This window comes from Mchenga conophoros, linkage group LG14 (assembly GCF_057382185.1).
Source record: "Mchenga conophoros isolate Kocher_MC1m ecotype Shallow Benthic linkage group LG14, M_conophoros_male_GT1.1, whole genome shotgun sequence".
In the NCBI taxonomy this organism is placed as follows: domain Eukaryota; kingdom Metazoa; phylum Chordata; class Actinopteri; order Cichliformes; family Cichlidae; genus Mchenga; species Mchenga conophoros.
In genome coordinates this window covers 39686295-39705308 of record NC_140539.1, presented here as the reverse complement: position 1 = coordinate 39705308, position 19014 = coordinate 39686295, and the positions used below count along the sequence as shown (strand labels likewise).

General features: G+C 44.5%; 1 protein-coding gene across 1 annotated transcript in view; it reads right to left on the bottom strand.

The window, feature by feature from the left end:
• Positions 1-7131: 7131 nt before the first annotated feature.
• The window catches only part of col4a3 (collagen, type IV, alpha 3), a 41772-nt gene continuing 29889 nt past the window's right edge, over positions 7132-19014 (bottom strand). The window contains exons 45-54 of the mRNA XM_085244517.1: positions 18734-18864; positions 16754-16826; positions 13799-13870; positions 13601-13726; positions 13282-13380; positions 11066-11278; positions 10720-10897; positions 10497-10614; positions 10186-10358; positions 7132-7511 (exon numbers count right to left, since the gene is read on the bottom strand). Of these exons, the coding sequence (XP_085100643.1) occupies positions 7430-7511; positions 10186-10358; positions 10497-10614; positions 10720-10897; positions 11066-11278; positions 13282-13380; positions 13601-13726; positions 13799-13870; positions 16754-16826; positions 18734-18864 (1265 nt within the window). The 3' untranslated portion in view covers positions 7132-7429. The remainder of the gene's footprint in view (positions 7512-10185; positions 10359-10496; positions 10615-10719; positions 10898-11065; positions 11279-13281; positions 13381-13600; positions 13727-13798; positions 13871-16753; positions 16827-18733; positions 18865-19014) is intronic.

The following is a 19014-nucleotide window of genomic DNA, read 5'->3' as shown; positions in this document are numbered from 1 at the left end:
TTAAATGGAAGCCGAGCAATAAAACAATAAACCTATCAGCAGCAGCGCGCCGCGGCTGCCGCCGCTCATCTCCGACAAATACAACAGCGGAACGTCGGGCTGAAGAGGACAGGAATTAACGGAGCGTTCAGAGGATTAGCAGACTTCATTAGCACTCGCTGATATCTCCATTAAACAAAGAGGCAGCAGCAGAGAGTCGCCCACTCAACATTTAGTCAGAACAAACACGACTTTTATACTGTCGAAAAACACTTTGTGCTGCTTTCAAATGTTCTTCTGCAGGCAGACAGAGTGGAAATGGCATCAGGGAATCCCACCAACACGGATGACTCAACGCAGTCCCAGCAGAGCGTAAAATAACACTCGATTCAAGTCCAACTTCAGTGGAAGCACTTTAGATAACGGCTCGCAATAAGCAGCGCAGCTCTTCACGATGTACACGCCGCGAGGACCGATCCTGATATTATATTTCAGGAGGAACACAACCGATCTTCCTACGGGGAATAAATGCAGGAGCATTAAATGTTCACATTTTACACTTTCAAATATTTATTTGTGTGCTAAATCGAATCCAGTGTGTCCAGTTTAAAGAGCAGAACAAAAAAGAGGAAAGAAGTTTTTCTTCCTGCTGTTTGGATGAGTTGTTAGCAGTTTGGCTAATGCTACAGCAAAGTGGATCTAACCAGCACCAGGTCAGCAGTGACCCCTCTGCCTCTTTGTTAAGGATTTAAGTAAAACTGATGACATCACTCCAGGTGAATAAAACCTGGGTGGACTGAATTTGATGACTAGTGCTCTACTTTCAAGTTTCAGAATGGCTGAAGCTGTTTTCAGACGGCCATCTTTGTAGTCATAATAATAACAGAAACTTTGATTTCTGCAGTTCCTTTAACCCGAGGACGCTTTGCAAAAGAAAAGAAATAAAGCAGCTCCTCCTCACTCTACCCCAAACCTGGTTCTTCCTGTTAAAAGGGAGTTTTTCCTTCCCACTGTCGCCAAGTGCTTGCTCACTGGGGTGGTCTGGTTGTTGGGGTTTCTCTGTATTACTGTAGAGTTTTCACCTTACAGTATCAAACAGCTGCTGTGATTTTGTGCTATTTAAGTACATTTGAGTTGCAAATTGAAGGATGAATGAGTGAATCAGGAGCAGTGCTGCATGTTTTCTTTTGCACCCACATTATTATTTGACAGTTTTATTGATGACATCTACAAAATCCCAGCACTCTCCCCCATCAGAGGCCAGCATTCTGCTAAAACCACTCCAGAAACAACAAAGAGGCCAACTCTGCCTCTAGACGTCCAAGATCCCAATCTGATCGAATATCTGTGGGATGCGCCGGAACAAGCTAGATCCAACGTATGAGTGCAGACACCCACCAAGTTCCCGTGTCTGTGTCTTTCATTTGTTTAATGCTATCTCGCTGGCTGGTCACCACAGTTTGTAACTCAATTGTCCCTTGAGGACAATAAAGGCTATCCAATCCAGCCTGACCCAGCCTGATCCAATCTGGTGCTGCGGGATGGATTATCTGCACAAACACTGCAGCTCCCCTCATTGTTCCTCTGTGACCTCTGACCTCTCTCTGCTGTGGGACCTTTTGCAGCTGATTATCACTCCGCAGTGCTCTGACATTTTTACTGCGGCCCCTGGTTTCTCACATTCTCAGGCCTGAATGACACAAACACTCACAGGACGTTTAACAGGTTACTTCTGCTTTCCCTTCAGCTTCCTCTGCTCACAGCAGCCGCGCTTGTACAGGTGTGGAGAGTTTTGTAGTGTTGTTATTGGCTTTTAGAGAAAAAACAGAACACAAAATATGACAGAGTCAACAACAGTTTAAAGTTAGAAGCGGCCCGGTGGAGCTGCTCTGGCTCAGCCGGATCACACGTAAAGGTGGGATACGACACAATGATAGAAACAGAGGTAAGTCGTGGTTTTTGGATGGTTCACACACGTTTCTTAAGGAGGGGAAACGGCTCTGTTGTTGCCACATCGGCAGTGGAAGGGATCACCTGACCAATAATATGGCTGCTGTGAGGTTACTGTACAGGTATTTCTTCTTACTTATTAGTATCTGTGTGTGATGTACCTAATAATAATGGATTGCATTTATATAGTGCTTTCCGGGGCCCTCAAAGCGATTTACATTCACACACTGGTGGAGGCAGCTACAGGTGTAGCCACAGCTGCCCTGGGGCAGACTGACAGAAGCTGCCATATCGCGCCATCGGCCCCTCTGGCCAACACCAGTAGGCGGCAGGTGAAGTGTCTTGCCCAAGGACACAACGACCGAGACTGTCCGAGCCGGGGCTCGAACCGGCAACCTTCCGGTTATAAGACGAACGCCCAACTCTTGAGCCACGATCACACCTACACAGTTTGCTGTGCGGATAGCCAGCATTAGTTGTCCTGATGCTCAATAATCCAGAAGACCCAATAAAGATGATGTAATGTTTTCAGTGGGAGAGTTCATCCTCAGAGTCCGCTGCGTTTCCCCAACCTAGCGATGGACACTTGCACCAAACTAGCGTGTGAATCATACATAGTTCTTGGAGCTTCCTCTCAGGAACGAGAGAAAGAACTTGATCTTAGCAACAACGATTTGCATGTTAACGATCATGAAACTGAGCTCACAGCTCATGTTAGTTTATAGTGTTAGTGAGTCTTAACTTCTATGTAGCTGTGCTGTTTCTGAGGCTGGGAAACCTGTAGTGAGCTGAGAATGAAGAACGCACCCTGGGGTAAAAGCTCTCATCTTCTCTTGCCATGAACATAATGTGGGCACGTGTCCCCCACCCTGTTCTGACTCTATTTAAAAGTAGAATGGGAGGCAGAGCCTTCAGTTTTCAGGCCCCTCTTCTGTGGAACCAGCTTCCAGTTTGGATTCAGGAGACAGACACTATCTCTACTTTCAAGATTAGGCTTCAAACTTTGGACATTAAAATGTGTCTTTTTATTTATTTTTGTATTCTTATGTCAGTCAGAGATGGTTTTAAAAGTTGGCAGACTTTTGATGGAAACCGAATCACTGAGAATTTATTGCCACAGTATTTTCTTTGTGTGGATGGAGGTTAGACAGGTTTCTGCTTCCACCCTCAGCAGAGGAGACTGGAACATCCATCCATCCATCCATCTTCATCCGCTTTGTCCGGGGCCGGGTCGCGGGGGCAGCAGCCTAAGCAAAGAGGCCCAGACCTCCCTCTCCCCAGCCACCTCCTCCAGCTTATCCGGGGGAACACCAAGGCGTTCCCGGGCCAGCCGAGAGATATAATCTCTCCAGCGTGTCCTGGGTCTGCCCCGGGGCCTCCTCCCGGTGGGACATGCCTGGAACACCTCACCCAGGAGGCGCCCAGGGGGCATCCTTGTCAGATGCCCGAACCACCTCAGCTGGCTCCTTTCGAGACTGGAACAAATAGGATTATTTTAACGAAGAACATTAATACGACACATTCAGGAAATTATTTTTAAAAACGAATAAAGCACATCAATGTTTGCATTCTTACTTATTTATTGTACTTAAGTAGAATTTTTCTGGTATCTGTACTTTACTGGAGTATTGTTTTTACTCCTTTTACTTTTACTCCTTTTTAACACAAATATCTGAACTTTCTACTCCTCACATTTTAAAAACAGGCTCGTTACTTTAACACATTTGAGGGAAGTTATTATTTCACATCAACTGTGCACCTTCAAGCCTAAACAGTAACGCAGCAAAGGCAGTCCTAATGGGTCATAATTACCAACATTTAAGTCACGAAAAGAGATAAAAGAGGCAAAACTGTATGCATCATTTATAGCCAGGTTAAAATGGGCCACAAGGAGTGCAGGTGTCTGCAGGTTTAACGTCACAGCGAGGCGACAAAGGCTGTGCAAAATGGATGATCTGATCGTCATGTTGGTGTTGATCTGGGAACAACACCGACACGACGATATCAATGTGTCCTTCATTTCCCCGAATTTGAAGGATGGGTCGGGTGTGTCCTTCGTGGCCCACCATATCCAGAATTCATAGCGCGGCCCAGCCAAGTCCAGTTTCCAACGATATCAGCCGCTACTTAGTTTTAATATTACTCTTATTACTCTTTCTGTGTCGCAAAATACATTTTTAAGGTAGTTTCAGGCGAGACAGTAGCTGTGTAAACTTCAAATATCTGCAGATTTATCAGGACATCACATGTTTGCAAAAGTGCTCCGATGTTTTCAGAGACGTCTGTTACCCACCAGCTCGATAGCTGACCGGGCGAGGACAGCGAACTCCCGGCACGTCGTTTTCAGACTTGTGAGTCACTCAGATAACTTAAAACTGTTATTGTTTGGCTTCTTTCAGTGTTTGATTTGTTCCTGAGTGAATCTGTTTGGCTGAGATTAAAGTTCTAGTTTTCACACAGCCGAATAAACGTCAAACAGACTGATTATCATAAGTGTGAGATGGTCGAGAGTTTACTCCGGTGTCCTGTTATATTTAGACAGCGGTGACGCAGATCAGAAGGTTAGACCGTCCAATTTCACAGACGCTCACTTCCGGCCTTCTCGGTCTTCTCGGCCCGGGTCCTCAGGAGGTTGCAGCCCACGCACTGAGACGCAGCTTGTGTGTGTGCAGTTCGTCTCACGGTGAGTTGCAGCTAAAGGTCCAGCTGCTGATTTAACAGGGAGAGGAATGGTAAAATGGTAAATGGCCTGTATTTGTATAGCGCTTTTCTAGTCCCTAAGGACCCCAAAGCGCTTTACACAACCAGCCATCAGGAAGGTGAACGTTAGCTTCGCTCGCTTCAAAGACATTAAGTCCTCTTGTTTTCAATCTGCACATGTCACATTATGTTTCTTCATGTTGTGAAAGCTGCTGCAGGCTAACTGTGATATTTAAAGGCTGCATGAAAGCCCTCTGCAGGTTCGCTTGCTGCACAGTGGCCTGGTTTCATGGTCACAGTTAGTTTACACCAAGTGTAGCAGAGACTCACTGACTGAACTCCACCTTCAGCCGTGTAGAAAGACAGCACGAACACGAGCATCACATCAGCTCATTGCAGGGTTCCTGCACCACTTTAACCAGAGCAGGCAACAGAACACTGCGATTTTTAAAAGTTCTCCCTTTGCTCTGTTCGTGTTCCAGATGACTGATCTGAGCCGAGCACGTTCGTTTAGAACTGAAAACGTTTGTTCTAATTGAACAAAAGTTCACTTAGATTTTATTTCTTGCTTTTATCTTTTTCAGAAGGACACGTCTGATATGTTGCTGCTTCTCTTTCTGCTGTTGCACTTCCACATCGCTGAGGAGCTGATGCCGACTACGTGCACGTCCTTCCACATCTATTTTCCCATCATGTTGCGATTTTGTCTGTAAGAGTCAGTTTCATTTTGATGGACCTTCGTCCTGTGCTCTGGCTCGTCACAGGAAGAGCCGACAAATCTGAGATCAATCTGTGATTCTGGGCTCCACACACATTTTCTCCTTCACCGTCTTCGTCTTCATCATCTTCTCTGGGGGATAATGAACAACGCATTATCAGCCGCCGGTTGCCGTGGCAACACATTAACAGCGAACAGCCATTGCTAAGGAGCCGCTGGCACGAACACACACACACGATGGAAAGCGATGACATCACGCTCCCCCCTGTGATGTTTTTGTTTCCACCCTGAGTCACTGTGTGAAGTCACAAACACAACGATTACACTTTAATTTGGAGCCGAGCGCTCACATCACGCCCTCAGCGTGAGCGGGAACGTTAACCGACTCGACCGCCGCCGCCAACGCCTCAGATTTAAGCTTTAAAATGAAATTTCATGAGTCGTCTTGTTGTTTTTGAGCAACATTAATAAGAGAAATCACTTATCTGCTGCGCTAATCTTTAGATATGAAAATGCATTAGAGGGCCGCTCACAGCCTCCTGCAGCCACACAAATATCAGACAAAACAAGTTCATTAATCAGTGCTGGGACATCGGTCACATGTTTCTTTCATGCAGACAATTTTTAGAAAAACCCCAAGAGACACAAAACCTCTCCGACACCCTGACACCATTTGTAAAGCAAAGACCCATCAGAGCACTTCGCTCTCGCTCTGCAGGCCTACTTGTTGTTCCTAGAGTATTTAAAAGTAGAATGGGAGGCAGAGCCTTCAGTTTTCAGGCCCCTCTTCTGTGGAACCAGCTTCCAGTTTGGATTCAGGAGACAGACACTATCTCTACTTTCAAGATTAGGCTTCAAACTTCAGACCGCTGGAGGACTTTTGACGGTCCAGTTCATCAGGACTGCACTGTTGTGGAAATGCAAAATAAACCAAGAGGCACAGACGTCTTTACAGGTCAAACAGCACGACTGCATGTTTCTGACAGACTGTAAGCCTCCAATATTTATAGAGTCGGGAGGACGAGTCAGGCGTACGCTGAATAACAACCCTCAGCTGAAAGATCAGGTCGTTTTCACCTTTTCTCAGCAAAATGGGAGGATTTAAAGGACTGTGGCGTTTCACAGTGATGCATGCTGTGCCAAGCAGAGTATTCTTCCACCAAACACATGTAAAAGAGCCCAAATCCTCCCATCTGTCGTGCTTTCAGAGCAGATGCATCGCAGCTGTTACGCCGTGCAGGTGTTTGGACCTGCAAAGACTGGGGCTGTGTGTGTATCAGCTACTGTAGTTCAGTATTTTCTAATCTCACATCACGTTAGTTTTTATTGTTTGTATCGTCGAAACACCACCCGAGTGTTGTTGCTGAGCACGATGTCTCAATGCTCAGTCAGAATGAGGATGAGTTCACTGCACTCAGACGGCCTCCGCACATCTGCAGCGGCTCTGTGATAATGTCACGTCGACACCAAAACATCTGAGGAAGCAGCGTCTGCCTCTCTCACAGTTTGAGAAAGTCAGACATGTTTCTTTATTTTAAACGATCTATCTTCATGTTTAAAGACAGAGCGACGTCTAAAGATGCTGACAGGTTTTTGCAAAGTTCGCAGTGATGGCTGCAGCTCAGGAGGTGGAGCGGGTCCAGTCTGCATGCCAAAGTATCCTCGGGCAAGATACTGAATCTCTCTGATCCATCAGTGTGATGTTAAACAGAAAAAAGGTGAAGGAGTATTGCATATAGTGCATGTGGTGAGAAAGTGCATAAACAGGACGGCTCACAGGAGACTTCTAGAAAACATTTTTTATTAAACAGAATAAAGTTCACAAAATTCACCCAAAGAATCTGCTCTTTTTCTTAAACAGCATGAAAGTATAAACAGCTCTGCCTGAATATGAGAAAGCAGGGGAGCCTCTCTGAGCACAGCGCTGCACAGACAACATCAGCAGGACTATTATGGTATCATATATTATCACATATTTTAAAATATGAATAGTCATTATTATTATCAGTAGTATGACTCAGTAGTGATGTGAACAGCAGCCGTATTTACAGCAGCAGCACCAGCAGGAGGCGCAGCAGTAAGTTATATCTGGTTCATGCAGACGCGGCAGCGGCTGATCCGGTTCCCTGGAAGGGGTCCCGAGTCTCTCCAGAGCTGCGGTCGACTGCACACAGACAGAAATACAAACAGGAAGTAGTCAGTGTAATGATGTTTTTCTGTCAAAGCCCAGCCCTTTGGGGGCGGAGCCATCTCTGGCAATCAGCAGGACCATACTTAAGACCAGCACTGCCGTCAGTTCTTCACCAGATCGCCATGGTGATAACCAGGCCTCGTAACTTCTTGTTTCTTAACCTCATGTCCCACAGCATCTCGTCAAGTCACCACGTGACTCGTTCACAACTCCGCATTCTGGACACGGCGTCCATGGTCAACACTCCGCTTCATTCTGTAACTCGCTCTCCTGGATTTGAACGACTGACCTGTTTCTCCTGCCTGTCACAATCCTCTGGATTACTGGAACTCCACTCACTCACTCGCCACTTGGACGCCCACCCGGCTACCCCACCCTCCCTCCACAGCTTTATGTCTCCACCTAAAGCTACAGATCAATAACCAGGATCTTTCCACTACCGCTTCGCTCTTCTTCTGTTTTCAGCGTTTCCTCGTCAGAGATTCCCCCGCCACGTCTTCACGTCTCGCCATTGGTTATTCTGCATTTTCATTCAAACTTGGGAAATCTTATTACTGCTCTGTGTTGTGTCTGCACTTGGATCCTTCTGACCTTGAAAGTATGAACTGGCTGAAGAAATGGACCCAATTCAGACGGAAATCTCTAAGCAGGCAGTCGTGGTTCGGTCAACATGTCCTGACTTTTTAAGTAATCAGTGTAAAATTTCTATCCACAAACTGTAGTTTCTGTTCTGAAGGCACTCCCGGTCCTAGTCAGCCACGTGCACCTACCTATCCTTCTCCATCCACCGCCACCATAGGGGCTGCTCCGCCTTTTCCCCTGTCAAGCCCATTTTCCACAGTGCTGTCTCCTGGGTGAGTTGGGTTGGTGTGTGGATTTGTTACAGTGCTCGCTTGTTTTCGGCCGATGCTTTGAAACTCCTGTTTTGTTGGACAGCTGAGAGGAAACGCACCGGCATGGGCTGAAGCATACTTTTCCTTTCACCCTGGCCTCTTCCTGAAATTTGAACAAACAACCAGCTCTCCCACTGGTTCCTCTTCAACCTCCCATTCCTGCAACTGTTCTCAATAACCAAAGTTTAACCCTGATCACTCATCAAGTGGAACCAGTCCACTTAGTTTTCTTTGGTAATCGCAGAGACTCTTTCATTCCACACTTCTGCTTCCCCCTGAGACCCCTCTGATCTTCAGCTATCCATGGCTAAAGAAGCACTTATAGACCGGCCCAGTGATGAGGTCGCAAGCTGGAGTCTGTTCAGTCTGATCAACTGCCCAAGATTGCCGCTACCGTCCAGCTCACACGAATTTCCCTCACCACCCGACTCACCATCTGTCCTCCATTCCCACTGAGTAACACAACCTTCAAGACGTTTTCAAGATCAAGCCTCTCGCGTCGCTATGGTTGTGGTGACCTTCTCTCCAGAGCCCCGATACCCTCAAGCCACCTCTCCATTGCCTCCCTTTCCAGCTGAGGGTTACATTGGTGAGTTGTTAGCTGCCGGCATCATCCATCCCTCAAACCAAGTATGTTCTGGTTCCCTTTTCGTTCCCAAGAAAGACAAGACACTATGACCGTGCATTGATTAAAGAGCACTGAATGACATTCAAAAACTAGTAGCGATTACCTCCCATTAACCGTCCACAGGGACACTATTTTCATGAACTCTCTGGAATCCTCATCGCCTCATTTGTATCAGGGAGGCGGATGAATGGAAGCATTTAATATACCATCCGGACACTTTGCGTACTTGGTGATGCCTTTGGGCCTCACCAATGCTCCCGTGGTTTTCCAGAGCCTCATTAATGACATATTGAGGGATTTTTTTTAACATGTTTGTTGGGTGGAAAAGATCAGGATAATATCCTCAAGACACGTCAGATCCACGTTTGAAGTGTCCTACTGGTCTTCTAGAGAGCTGCCAATACATGAAGGCAGAAGAATTAGAGTTTCACTCTCCATCTGTCACCTTCCTGGGTTATAGCTCGGCAGGAGGTAAGGTGAAGACGTACAATCTGTCTGTCCCATGTCTCGAACGCATCTGCAATGTTTTCTCAGATTTGCCAACCTCTGACGCTAATTCATCAGAAACTACAGTCAGATAAACGGACCTCTTGCTCACCTTAGCTTCAACAAAACTCCTTTCACTCAGTCCCCTGAAGCCCAGACAGCCTTCATCACGTTAAAACAACTCTTCACCTCTGCACCTGTCCCGGTTACCTATATATCACCAAGCAGATGATTCAGGTGTCAGGGCTACGAGGTAAGCTGCAGCCATGGGCCTTTTTCTCCTGTTGTCTAACTACCACGGAACCAAACTGTGATGCAGGAGATTGTGAGTTCCTTGCTGTCAAGTTAGGAACTGATGAAGCAGTCGATATCAGGGGAACTACCCAGCATGACTTCTTTCCCATTGTGATCTGATGTGTTCCTTAAATTCTGAGCCGTGTATATCCCAACAGGCTGTACACACATGAAGGTGTTGCGCAAATACGGTGTATACAAACACACAATATTTCAACTCTTAAAGAAAAATCATGTGGTCCTCAGCAGGTGGAGTTTTGGCAGTGGGCTAGTCTGGAGCATTGAGCTGTGTTAACATGGTGACACAAAGGAAAACAGCAGTGACCTTAGCAAAGGTGTGTCATACCTGAACATGTTGCTGGGGTTCAGAGCAGCCAGCCAATAGCTGTAGGAGTTGGTGTAGAAGTTGCAGGTTCCTCTTTCATGACACTCAATGAAGGGGAGCTTCCTGAAGTGTTCTAGACAGGACCCGGGCGAGGCCAGAGGCTGACCCGACCCCTCCGCCCCTGCTCCTGTTTCCTGGGGAATCAGTCACAACTGGGGTCAAAGGTCAGAGCAATGGTTCATCCACTGCAACGCTGGTTTGGTACTTTTGAGAACTGTTTTTATTTGCTTCTTGTACCTTAAAAAGCTGCAGATATGAAAACATGAGCTCACCATCACAAAGGAGTAACCCGTCCAGAGCGAGACCCAGTTGATGGGACAGGTGGGAATCATACTGGTCTGACTGTGGACGGCGATCACTGTGGAAGCTCTGGCCTCACACACAGAACACCTGCGACACGAGAAGCAGCGCCCCGTGAACACGTGTCGCCCGGTGCGTCACATGTTCACGAGTAGAGAAACATCGGTGTTGGTGAAGTGTGCGGCTGTGTTTTACCGGCTGATGTAGTTGCTCAGTGACTCGTTAGTGACGAAGGGCAGCCCTTCTGCCACCAGTTTATCTGTGGACAACCAGTAGGACAAGTCGTTGTGTGCGGCATACAGACAGTTCTGCCCAGGGCTGCAGATCAGGAAGGGCATGGTGGTAAAGCGCCTCAGACAACTACCTAACGTACCTGCAGAGAGAAGGACGTGTTATTTGATCCCTCTTGGGTCTCCAGTTGTGCTGCAGATTGAAAGTATTCAAACTCTGGATGAGGTCGGCACACCCATCAACTTTAACAGGTTTTTTCCCACAATGTTTCATATGAATGACAGAAAATGTAAGCAGGGTCTTGAATTACCCAGGTCTTGTCCGTGAGCTCGACTGTTGCCGTTGATGAACAGCAGCGAGTAACCCTCGTATATGAGTTTTGTTTCTTCAGGACATTTTGGGATGTCGGTTGTCTGGCTGTGTCGGGTGAACAGGAAGCTGATCTTTTCAGGTGATGCTGACATAGTACCCGGTGTACCCCGAGAACCTTTAAAGCCAACTGGACCTTGTGGGCCTGGACAACCTAAAACACAGAGGCAGTGAGCAGTCTCAGACCCACCACAGCAGTGATCTGCAGCACTTAGTGTAGATACATGGGCAGAGATGTTAGTGCGTTGTATGCGGTGGTAAAGCCACCAAACCTTAAATTAAAATTAGGATTCTGTCCCTCTGGGCACATATGAGTAAAGACTCCTTACAGACAGAGCAGACAGCAATCACAACACATTCACATGTACCTCACCGCTCACTATGTAGGTCCTTCAGGTAGACTGAGAGAAATGTGCCATTACATCACTACGTTTATTTGTTTTGGGTTTGTTTTTTATCCGCTCACCTTCTATAAACGACAGCAACAAGACGCAACATTAATTAACTGTAGGGACCTCTGTTACTGCTGATTACAGCCACACCGCATCCATGTACGTCCTGTACCGGCAGTTTCAAGTTTCTGTTAACCTCGCCTGCTCCTGCCAGAGTCGTTTCCTCAGCAGGTATATCACTGCGTGAGGAAAGTCTATTTGAATCATGAACAGGTTGGAGGCACAGGTGTAGATTTTCCCCATTACATCACATTAACTTAGCCGGCTGATTTTCCGACTGTTCGGGAACATCTGCTGGGAACGCTAAGGGCAGCTAAGCTGTTTTGGCCAGCACAGACTTCCTGTTTGCGGCCAGTGTTGGTCAAGTTACTTGAAAAAAGTAATCAGTAACTAATTACTGATTACTTCCCCAAAAAAGTAATCCCGTTACTTTACTGATTACTTATTTTCAAAAGTAATTAATTACTTGGTTACTTAGTTACTTTTTAAAAACACGATCTTTCAGCCCAATTCTACTTTTTCTGCATAATCCATCATACAAAATGTAATCAAATGGAAAAGTCTCTTTTTAAAACTTGTTTTATTAGTTTTAATCTTTTAACTTTATGCATCAAGCAAAAATGTAATTATCTGCAACATTCTCTGACTGGAAGAAATTAGTTTAACATTTAAACCTATTTTCTGCACATTCCAGCACATAAAATAAAATATTTTGTGTGTTTACACTCAGTCTTTCAAATAGATGCAAGTAAAACACAGCAGAAAATAAATAAAGTCAAAGACTCAGCGGTCCTGTTGCTCTATTTTCACCTGTAAAGCAGGAGTGGGGTAGGCGGAGGTTTACCCTGGTGCAGATGTGCCGCGGTCAGTGGAAGAATCCGCGAGTTTCTCTGTGAGTTTCCCATTACGTCGTAGCTACTCGGTGCTTGTTGGAAGTTTAGGGTTTTTTTCGCTGTAAAAAGAAGTTTTCTTCCCACGCACAGCGGACACTAATGTTTTTGTCACTTTTTATGGAATCAAACTCAAAGTAAGGTCAGTACTTCCACGCTTTAAACGCTGCACGCTCATACTCTCTCTGCACTCGATATATGATCCATTGTTGATCTGCACACAGCTGTTGTCACGATCGTCGCACTCGCTTACGTCACTGTCATGAGACATTCTCGCAAAAAATCACGGTTTTAGTAACGCAGTAACGCAGCGTTCCTACGGGAAAGTAACGGTAATCTAATTACCGTTTTTGCAATAGTAATCCCTTACTTTACTCGTTACTTGAAAAAAGTAATCGGATTACAGTAACGCGTTACTGCCCATCGCTGTTTGCGGCTAATTCTGAATTTTGACAAAACGCTGTGGAAGGGTAGAGTGGGGTCATGTTAACCATGTACTACATCCACCAAGGTCTTGAAGTTCAAATGAACGATTTGCTCGTCTTATATGTGTGACTTGTAAAACATATACAATGAAGAACTGTGTGAAAGTTCACCGAGTGACACAAACCACAGCTGCGTAACAGGATCAGCGAGTGAAACAACATCAAGAAAGTCCATTCAGTGTAGAAAACATCAGGATTCTTTCCAGTTGAATTATTGCTGAAAAATGTTGTTTTATGCCACAAACTCTTCACACTCACATTCACTCTGCAGCATTTTGAGTATTTCTAGCATTAAACTTGTGTTCAGTGTTAATGTCGGACATTTCTTACCTCTTGTTCCGGGCACTCCTCCATCTCCCTTTTGTCCTTTTATCCCAGGGCCTCCAGTTTGTCCTTTTTTACCCGTGTTCCCACAGTGACCCTTCATACCTGCAGCCACAAACACAACATTGCTTCAGTTCACACTTTCACTGCTCGTACCTGAAGCTTGTGTCCTCTGGATCTCTCAGGACTCTCCAGGATCATGGAACACCCCCACAAGTTTCCCCCAGTTTTATTCCTTTGTTTTTAATTAAGCTAGTGTGACTGACCAGGCCGGGTTTGCAGGCACCAGAAGTTGCAGATCTCCTCCAACTTTTTCCACACTCACCTTTGGGGCCATGATTCCCAGGGGAACCTGGAAATCCTTTTTCCCCACAGGGCCCTGGCTCTCCAGGTGAGCCTTTGTCTCCGGGAAACAACAGTAACTGTCTGGTTGCATTTAGCCCCTTTGTTCCTGCAAGAAGTAACATTCAGTATTACATACAATACATGTGTCACCATGCAGGTGTGTGTTTCTGTGTGTTACCTTTTTGTCCAGGACAGCCCTGAGGTCCTGGTACGCCGCATCCACCCGGCGGGCCTTTGTTCCCATTCATCCCTCAAAACACAAACGAAGAGCAGCTCTATTAATCGCTTCACCTTCAGATATCAATATTAGATCTTTTAATAACATGAATATATAAGAGAGCATTAGCACACAGATAGATAAGGGACAGAGTTTTGGTACAATAAGGTGCGCTTTCTCTTCCCATCACAGCTTCTGTTGACCATTTAACCGAAGCAGACTTTGCTTGCATGAAATAAAAAGGCCTGTTTGCTGAACCTCTTGCTATGACTGTATGTTTCAATCTGAGAAATTAAAGAAATATCAGACGGACTAAACTATCACCGTATGCTGATGATGTCATTTTGTTTATTATAAGATACACAAATCACCTTTAGCTTAACTACATTTAATAAAACTAATGTGGACATATCTCAGGATGTGGGAAATCTCTGATGGACTGAACTTAGGAGGTAACTGGAAACCCCTTTAAAACCAGTGCCGTTGTACTGGGAATCCATCCTACCTGACAAACCATCCTACCCGTCGTGTCTGTGTATGCACACAACACGAAATTCAGTGGCAAACCATCCCACCTTTGTGAATAACAGCTACAAGCATACTTTAACGGGTAAAATGAAGTGGCAAACCGTCCTGGCTTTATGAATATGAGCTACAAGCATACTCTGATGGGCAACGTTAAGTGGCAAACCGTCATACCTACTGAAATTTGTGCTGCAATTACTCTGACAGAAGAAATGTGCATAAACTACTTACGGTAGGACGTTTTGCCAAAGTAGGATGGTTTGTCAGAACACTGTAACCTTCCAAACCCTTCAGTCATTGCATAGAAAGAACCTGACCTAAGTATTTCTGCAATACAGTTGATTGTTGAATTATTCTTGGTGTGGTTGCATATACCACAAGACAGATCCACACACAGCAGACATGAATACAGGATGTAACTGACGAGCCTATAAAAGTAGAGCAGTGATCTTTAAAGTTGTCACGGTTTATTATTTTGAGTTTATTATGTTTTGGTTCACTTTTGCATCATGGATTATTCTTTGTTTCTCTGGTACTTTGTGTTTCAGTTATCTTGGTGTTTTGGATTGTTTCTCATTCTCTTGTTGTGATGTTTATTATTATTATTATTATTATTATTATTATCATTATTATTAGAGTTTCATGTTTCTATTATCCATGTTTTAGGAATGGTGGTTTCATGTATAGTTCAGTTCCATGTTTCATTTTCTGTCTCTGTGTTGAGTCCATGTCTCTGAGTTGTGATTCATGTTTCCTGTTTTATTGTGAAAGACTTTGTCTTATGTTAGTGTGTGTAGCTTTGTTCCCCATGTCTCGTTAGCCCTGATCTCTCCCAGCTGTGTCTCCCTTCTGTGGCCCATTTCCTCATTACTACCCTGTGTATTTAAGCCCTGTGTTTTCCCATGCCCAGTGTCGCGTCGTACCCTCAGATTATGCCTGTGTGTTTTTGGTTTCGGTGTTCAGTCCTCACTTCATGTTTTGTTTTCTGGCCAGCAATAAAGCTGAGGTTTTTGAGTTGCATTCCGTTTTCCGAGTCCTGCATTTGGATCCTCCTCTCTGCCTGCCCGCACACAGAGCCCTGACAAAAGTACTTTTCAGTGCAATGAGGAAGAGTCCAGAGGGGAACAGTCAGCGGTGCAGGAGGTTCAATTCATTTTGCAAATGCATGATCCATACACGGAGGTTAAAGTGCATTTAACTTTCAGATTCTAGAATCATAAACTGAATTAACACGATGTTCAGCGCATATTTAAGAGTTGAATAACATCAGTGCCAGATTGGTGTCCATGCACCAACTCTTCTTCCTCATTCTGGTATGCAGATTTGTTGCTGTCAGAGATACGACCTACCACAGTGGTATCATCAGCAAACTGGTGCGCGAGTGTTGTGTGAATTTAAACAACCCACTTCCTACAGAAGGAACTGCAACTTTCTGTTCTTTCTACAGGAAGGGGTTTGTATCATATCTAACAGACTCCAGTTTGTGCATGTAAATGGAGAGTCCTCTTCACACACTGAGGTTAGTTATGGAGTTCCACAGGGTTCAGTGCTAGGACCAATTCTGTTTACATTATACATGCTTCCCTTAGGCAGCATCATTAGAAGACATAGCATACAAAAGAATAGAGTTTATTTTGAACATGTAAATATAAGAAGAAGAAAAAGCAGAAAAACTTTGTTAAAGTGAAGATGTCAGGTTGTCAGGAGTATCTCATATCCACAGTGTTTTCTGACAATGTTGCATTTTATTCTGTTGTATTGTGTACACCATCTTATTCTTATTATCTTATCCTGTTCCAGTGTTTTCTTAATTTTTGCTGCTGTAACTTTGCAGTGGCCACTTTCTGCTGTGACACAACAAATTTCCCAAGTGTGGGACTAATAAAGGTTATCTTATCCTACCTGATCTCATCTTATGCTGCCAAGCTGTTCTTGCCCAGATGATAACTGTGGACACTGACTGAAAGTAGACGGAAGGCTAAACATCCAAAAATGAAAAAGTCTAAACAGTTACTTTAATGTGGTGAAAGGGCAGCTGTAAAACCTACAGCTGTGGTTAATGTCACATTCATTCTGGGATATATGTGGAATTATATTTACGTCTTAATAAAAGCACGAGCTAAAAAATAATCAGAGCAAATCATTTATCATAAAAGAAGTTTCGAGATAACTTCTCTGTGCGCACAGCTGCTACGCGTTGAGCATTTACATGCGAGGAATTTAATTGCACCCATGAAATGAAATTATTTGCTAAAATTATTTTTTACTTGCACATTTGTTATGACATAAATATAATTCCATAGATATATGCACACTCTGAGGACATGAAATGAAACAGCATTGTGAAGCTGCAAACAGCAAACGTGGAGTGATTATTATTTCAGTCCTTACCAACAGGTCCTCTGACACCTACATCGCCCTTCCTGCCTCTGGGTCCTTGTGAGCCTGGTGGGCCACATGCACCCTGTAAAACCACAAAAGCAGCTGATGGTTTTTAATACTGTCATATTAACACTCCTTACTCTGTTTGATATAGACAAGTTGAATTTGAATTCTTTGTAGTGCAGTGCTAGAAAACCCCACATGGGGGCAGTCTCTGCTTGGTAACAGTCAGCCTCAGCGAGCTGTTAAAGATGGGGTGGACTGAGAACACTTCAAACTGCGTTTCCATTTGTCGTGGGCGTGTCCCTGACTTCTGATTTGTTGATTAAATGTAAATTTAGGGTAATAAACTATTCAAAAAACAAGCATGTGGTATGCTAGCTAGCTAACTCCTCATTTATAACAGGCATTAGCATGGGTCCCCCTGAAGAAAGGGCTATACTAAAAACATCTGACCTATGACCATGAAGCGCTGCATAATAAGATTGTATGTTATTACTAGGGGTGCAACGATACACAAAATTCACGGTTCGTTTCGATACTTTGGTGTCACGGTTCGATATTTTTTCGATACAAAAAAATGTTCATGCCTTTTTAATTTGTCATTTATTAAAATTATAAATATATATTTTAACTCAAAAGTACAGTTTTTAAATTTAATGTTGCTGAAACAACAAAGTAATAAAATAATAAATCTATCTGATTGAGGAATCCCTCATCTTTGGAAAAGAGAGTTTATTACAGAGAAATGGCTCTTTCCAAAATAAAAGCTCTACTATACGCTTCTTCTGGGCTATATTCTCAGCAGCATATTAAACATATCAGGTCCCCATAAGGAGAATCCTGTGCTAACGGCTGTCTAAATGACTCGGGTAAAGTTTGTAGCATGCGTGCTTGTTGTTTTTGTCTGCTTCCACTTGTCTTTGCACTAGGATGATGTCGGAGTAAATGTGCAGTCATATTCGTTGTGTTCCCACTAGTGCTGTCAGCGTTAATCTGAAATGACGTTAACGCCACAACACGGCAAATCTCCGTTAACGAGCTACCGCGGATCGCCCCGTGCGTGGGGCTAGACGGCGTCAACACGTTAACGAGCTAACTGCGCTAACACACTAGTTCCCACCATGTAATTGAGCATTGCGTGGCACATCCGGCATAACACCACCTTTGGTCTTCATGTGACATACTGTCGTCACATGAAGACCAAAATAGTTCCAAAGGCCAGATCTGAATGAGGGTGGGGGAGGTTCAGTTTGCCATGTTGCAATGAGCTTAGCTTCTGTCTTGCTAGCTTGCGCTGCGCTCAGTGGATCTGTGCTCGACAGTGCAGCCTAGGCGGAGTAGTCGAACGCAGATTCACTGAGCTCTCAACAAAGACAGCATCGTCAGAAGAAAAGTTGATAAAATAAATTTAAAATTTTGTATTGTCTGAATCGCGTACCGAACCGAAAGCACTGTATCGAACGGTTCAATATCGATACGAGTATTGTTGCACCCCTAGTTATTACCTGTACCCACATGATTGGAACAGAACTGGCTGAAACCTTTGGCCTGGCTATAAGCTTTAAAAACAGCTTTAACACAGATGTTAAACTGTATTCATGCAGCATGTGATTTTGTGAAACTTTACGACGTCATGGTGATGCCAGAGGACATTACATTGAAAAAATTTTAAAAATGTGTCGTACAGCTCTCTCTGTGCACTTTCATATATCACTTGATATGGTTTCTTGAATGTTTTTAAGGTCAATTTGGATCTTGAGTGCTAAAAATGAATGTCAAGGTTAAATGCTGAGTGAACCCAGGTACTCGTGTTTGTGGTGATTATAACGTTTTTACTGATTCTCACAGTTTGTATCACCTGATTTTAGCCCAAATGAAAGCAGCTCGAGCTCCCTTTGGTATCTAGCATCACACAGATTTGGACACTAGACTGCTGACAAACAGATTCTGAACGAACTGCTTCCCGTAATGTTTCTGTGTACTGACCAGCTGGCCTTTTGGACCACTGTCTCCATTGGAACCAGGTTTTCCTGCGATACCTGGTGTTCCTTTACATCCCTTATCCCCTTTGAAACCAGGACCTGGAGGACCAGGAGGGCCCTTACAGCCAGGTGGACCTACAAAAGGACAGAAGATGTTGTTTACACCAAGTTTAGTAATCTGGGAAGTGCAGACATCCTGAAAGTCCTCTGCAAATCTAGCACTTCTGAGTATGTTTGTCTCTCCACACTGTGGGAAACTATAGCTGCATCTAATTAGTCGCACTT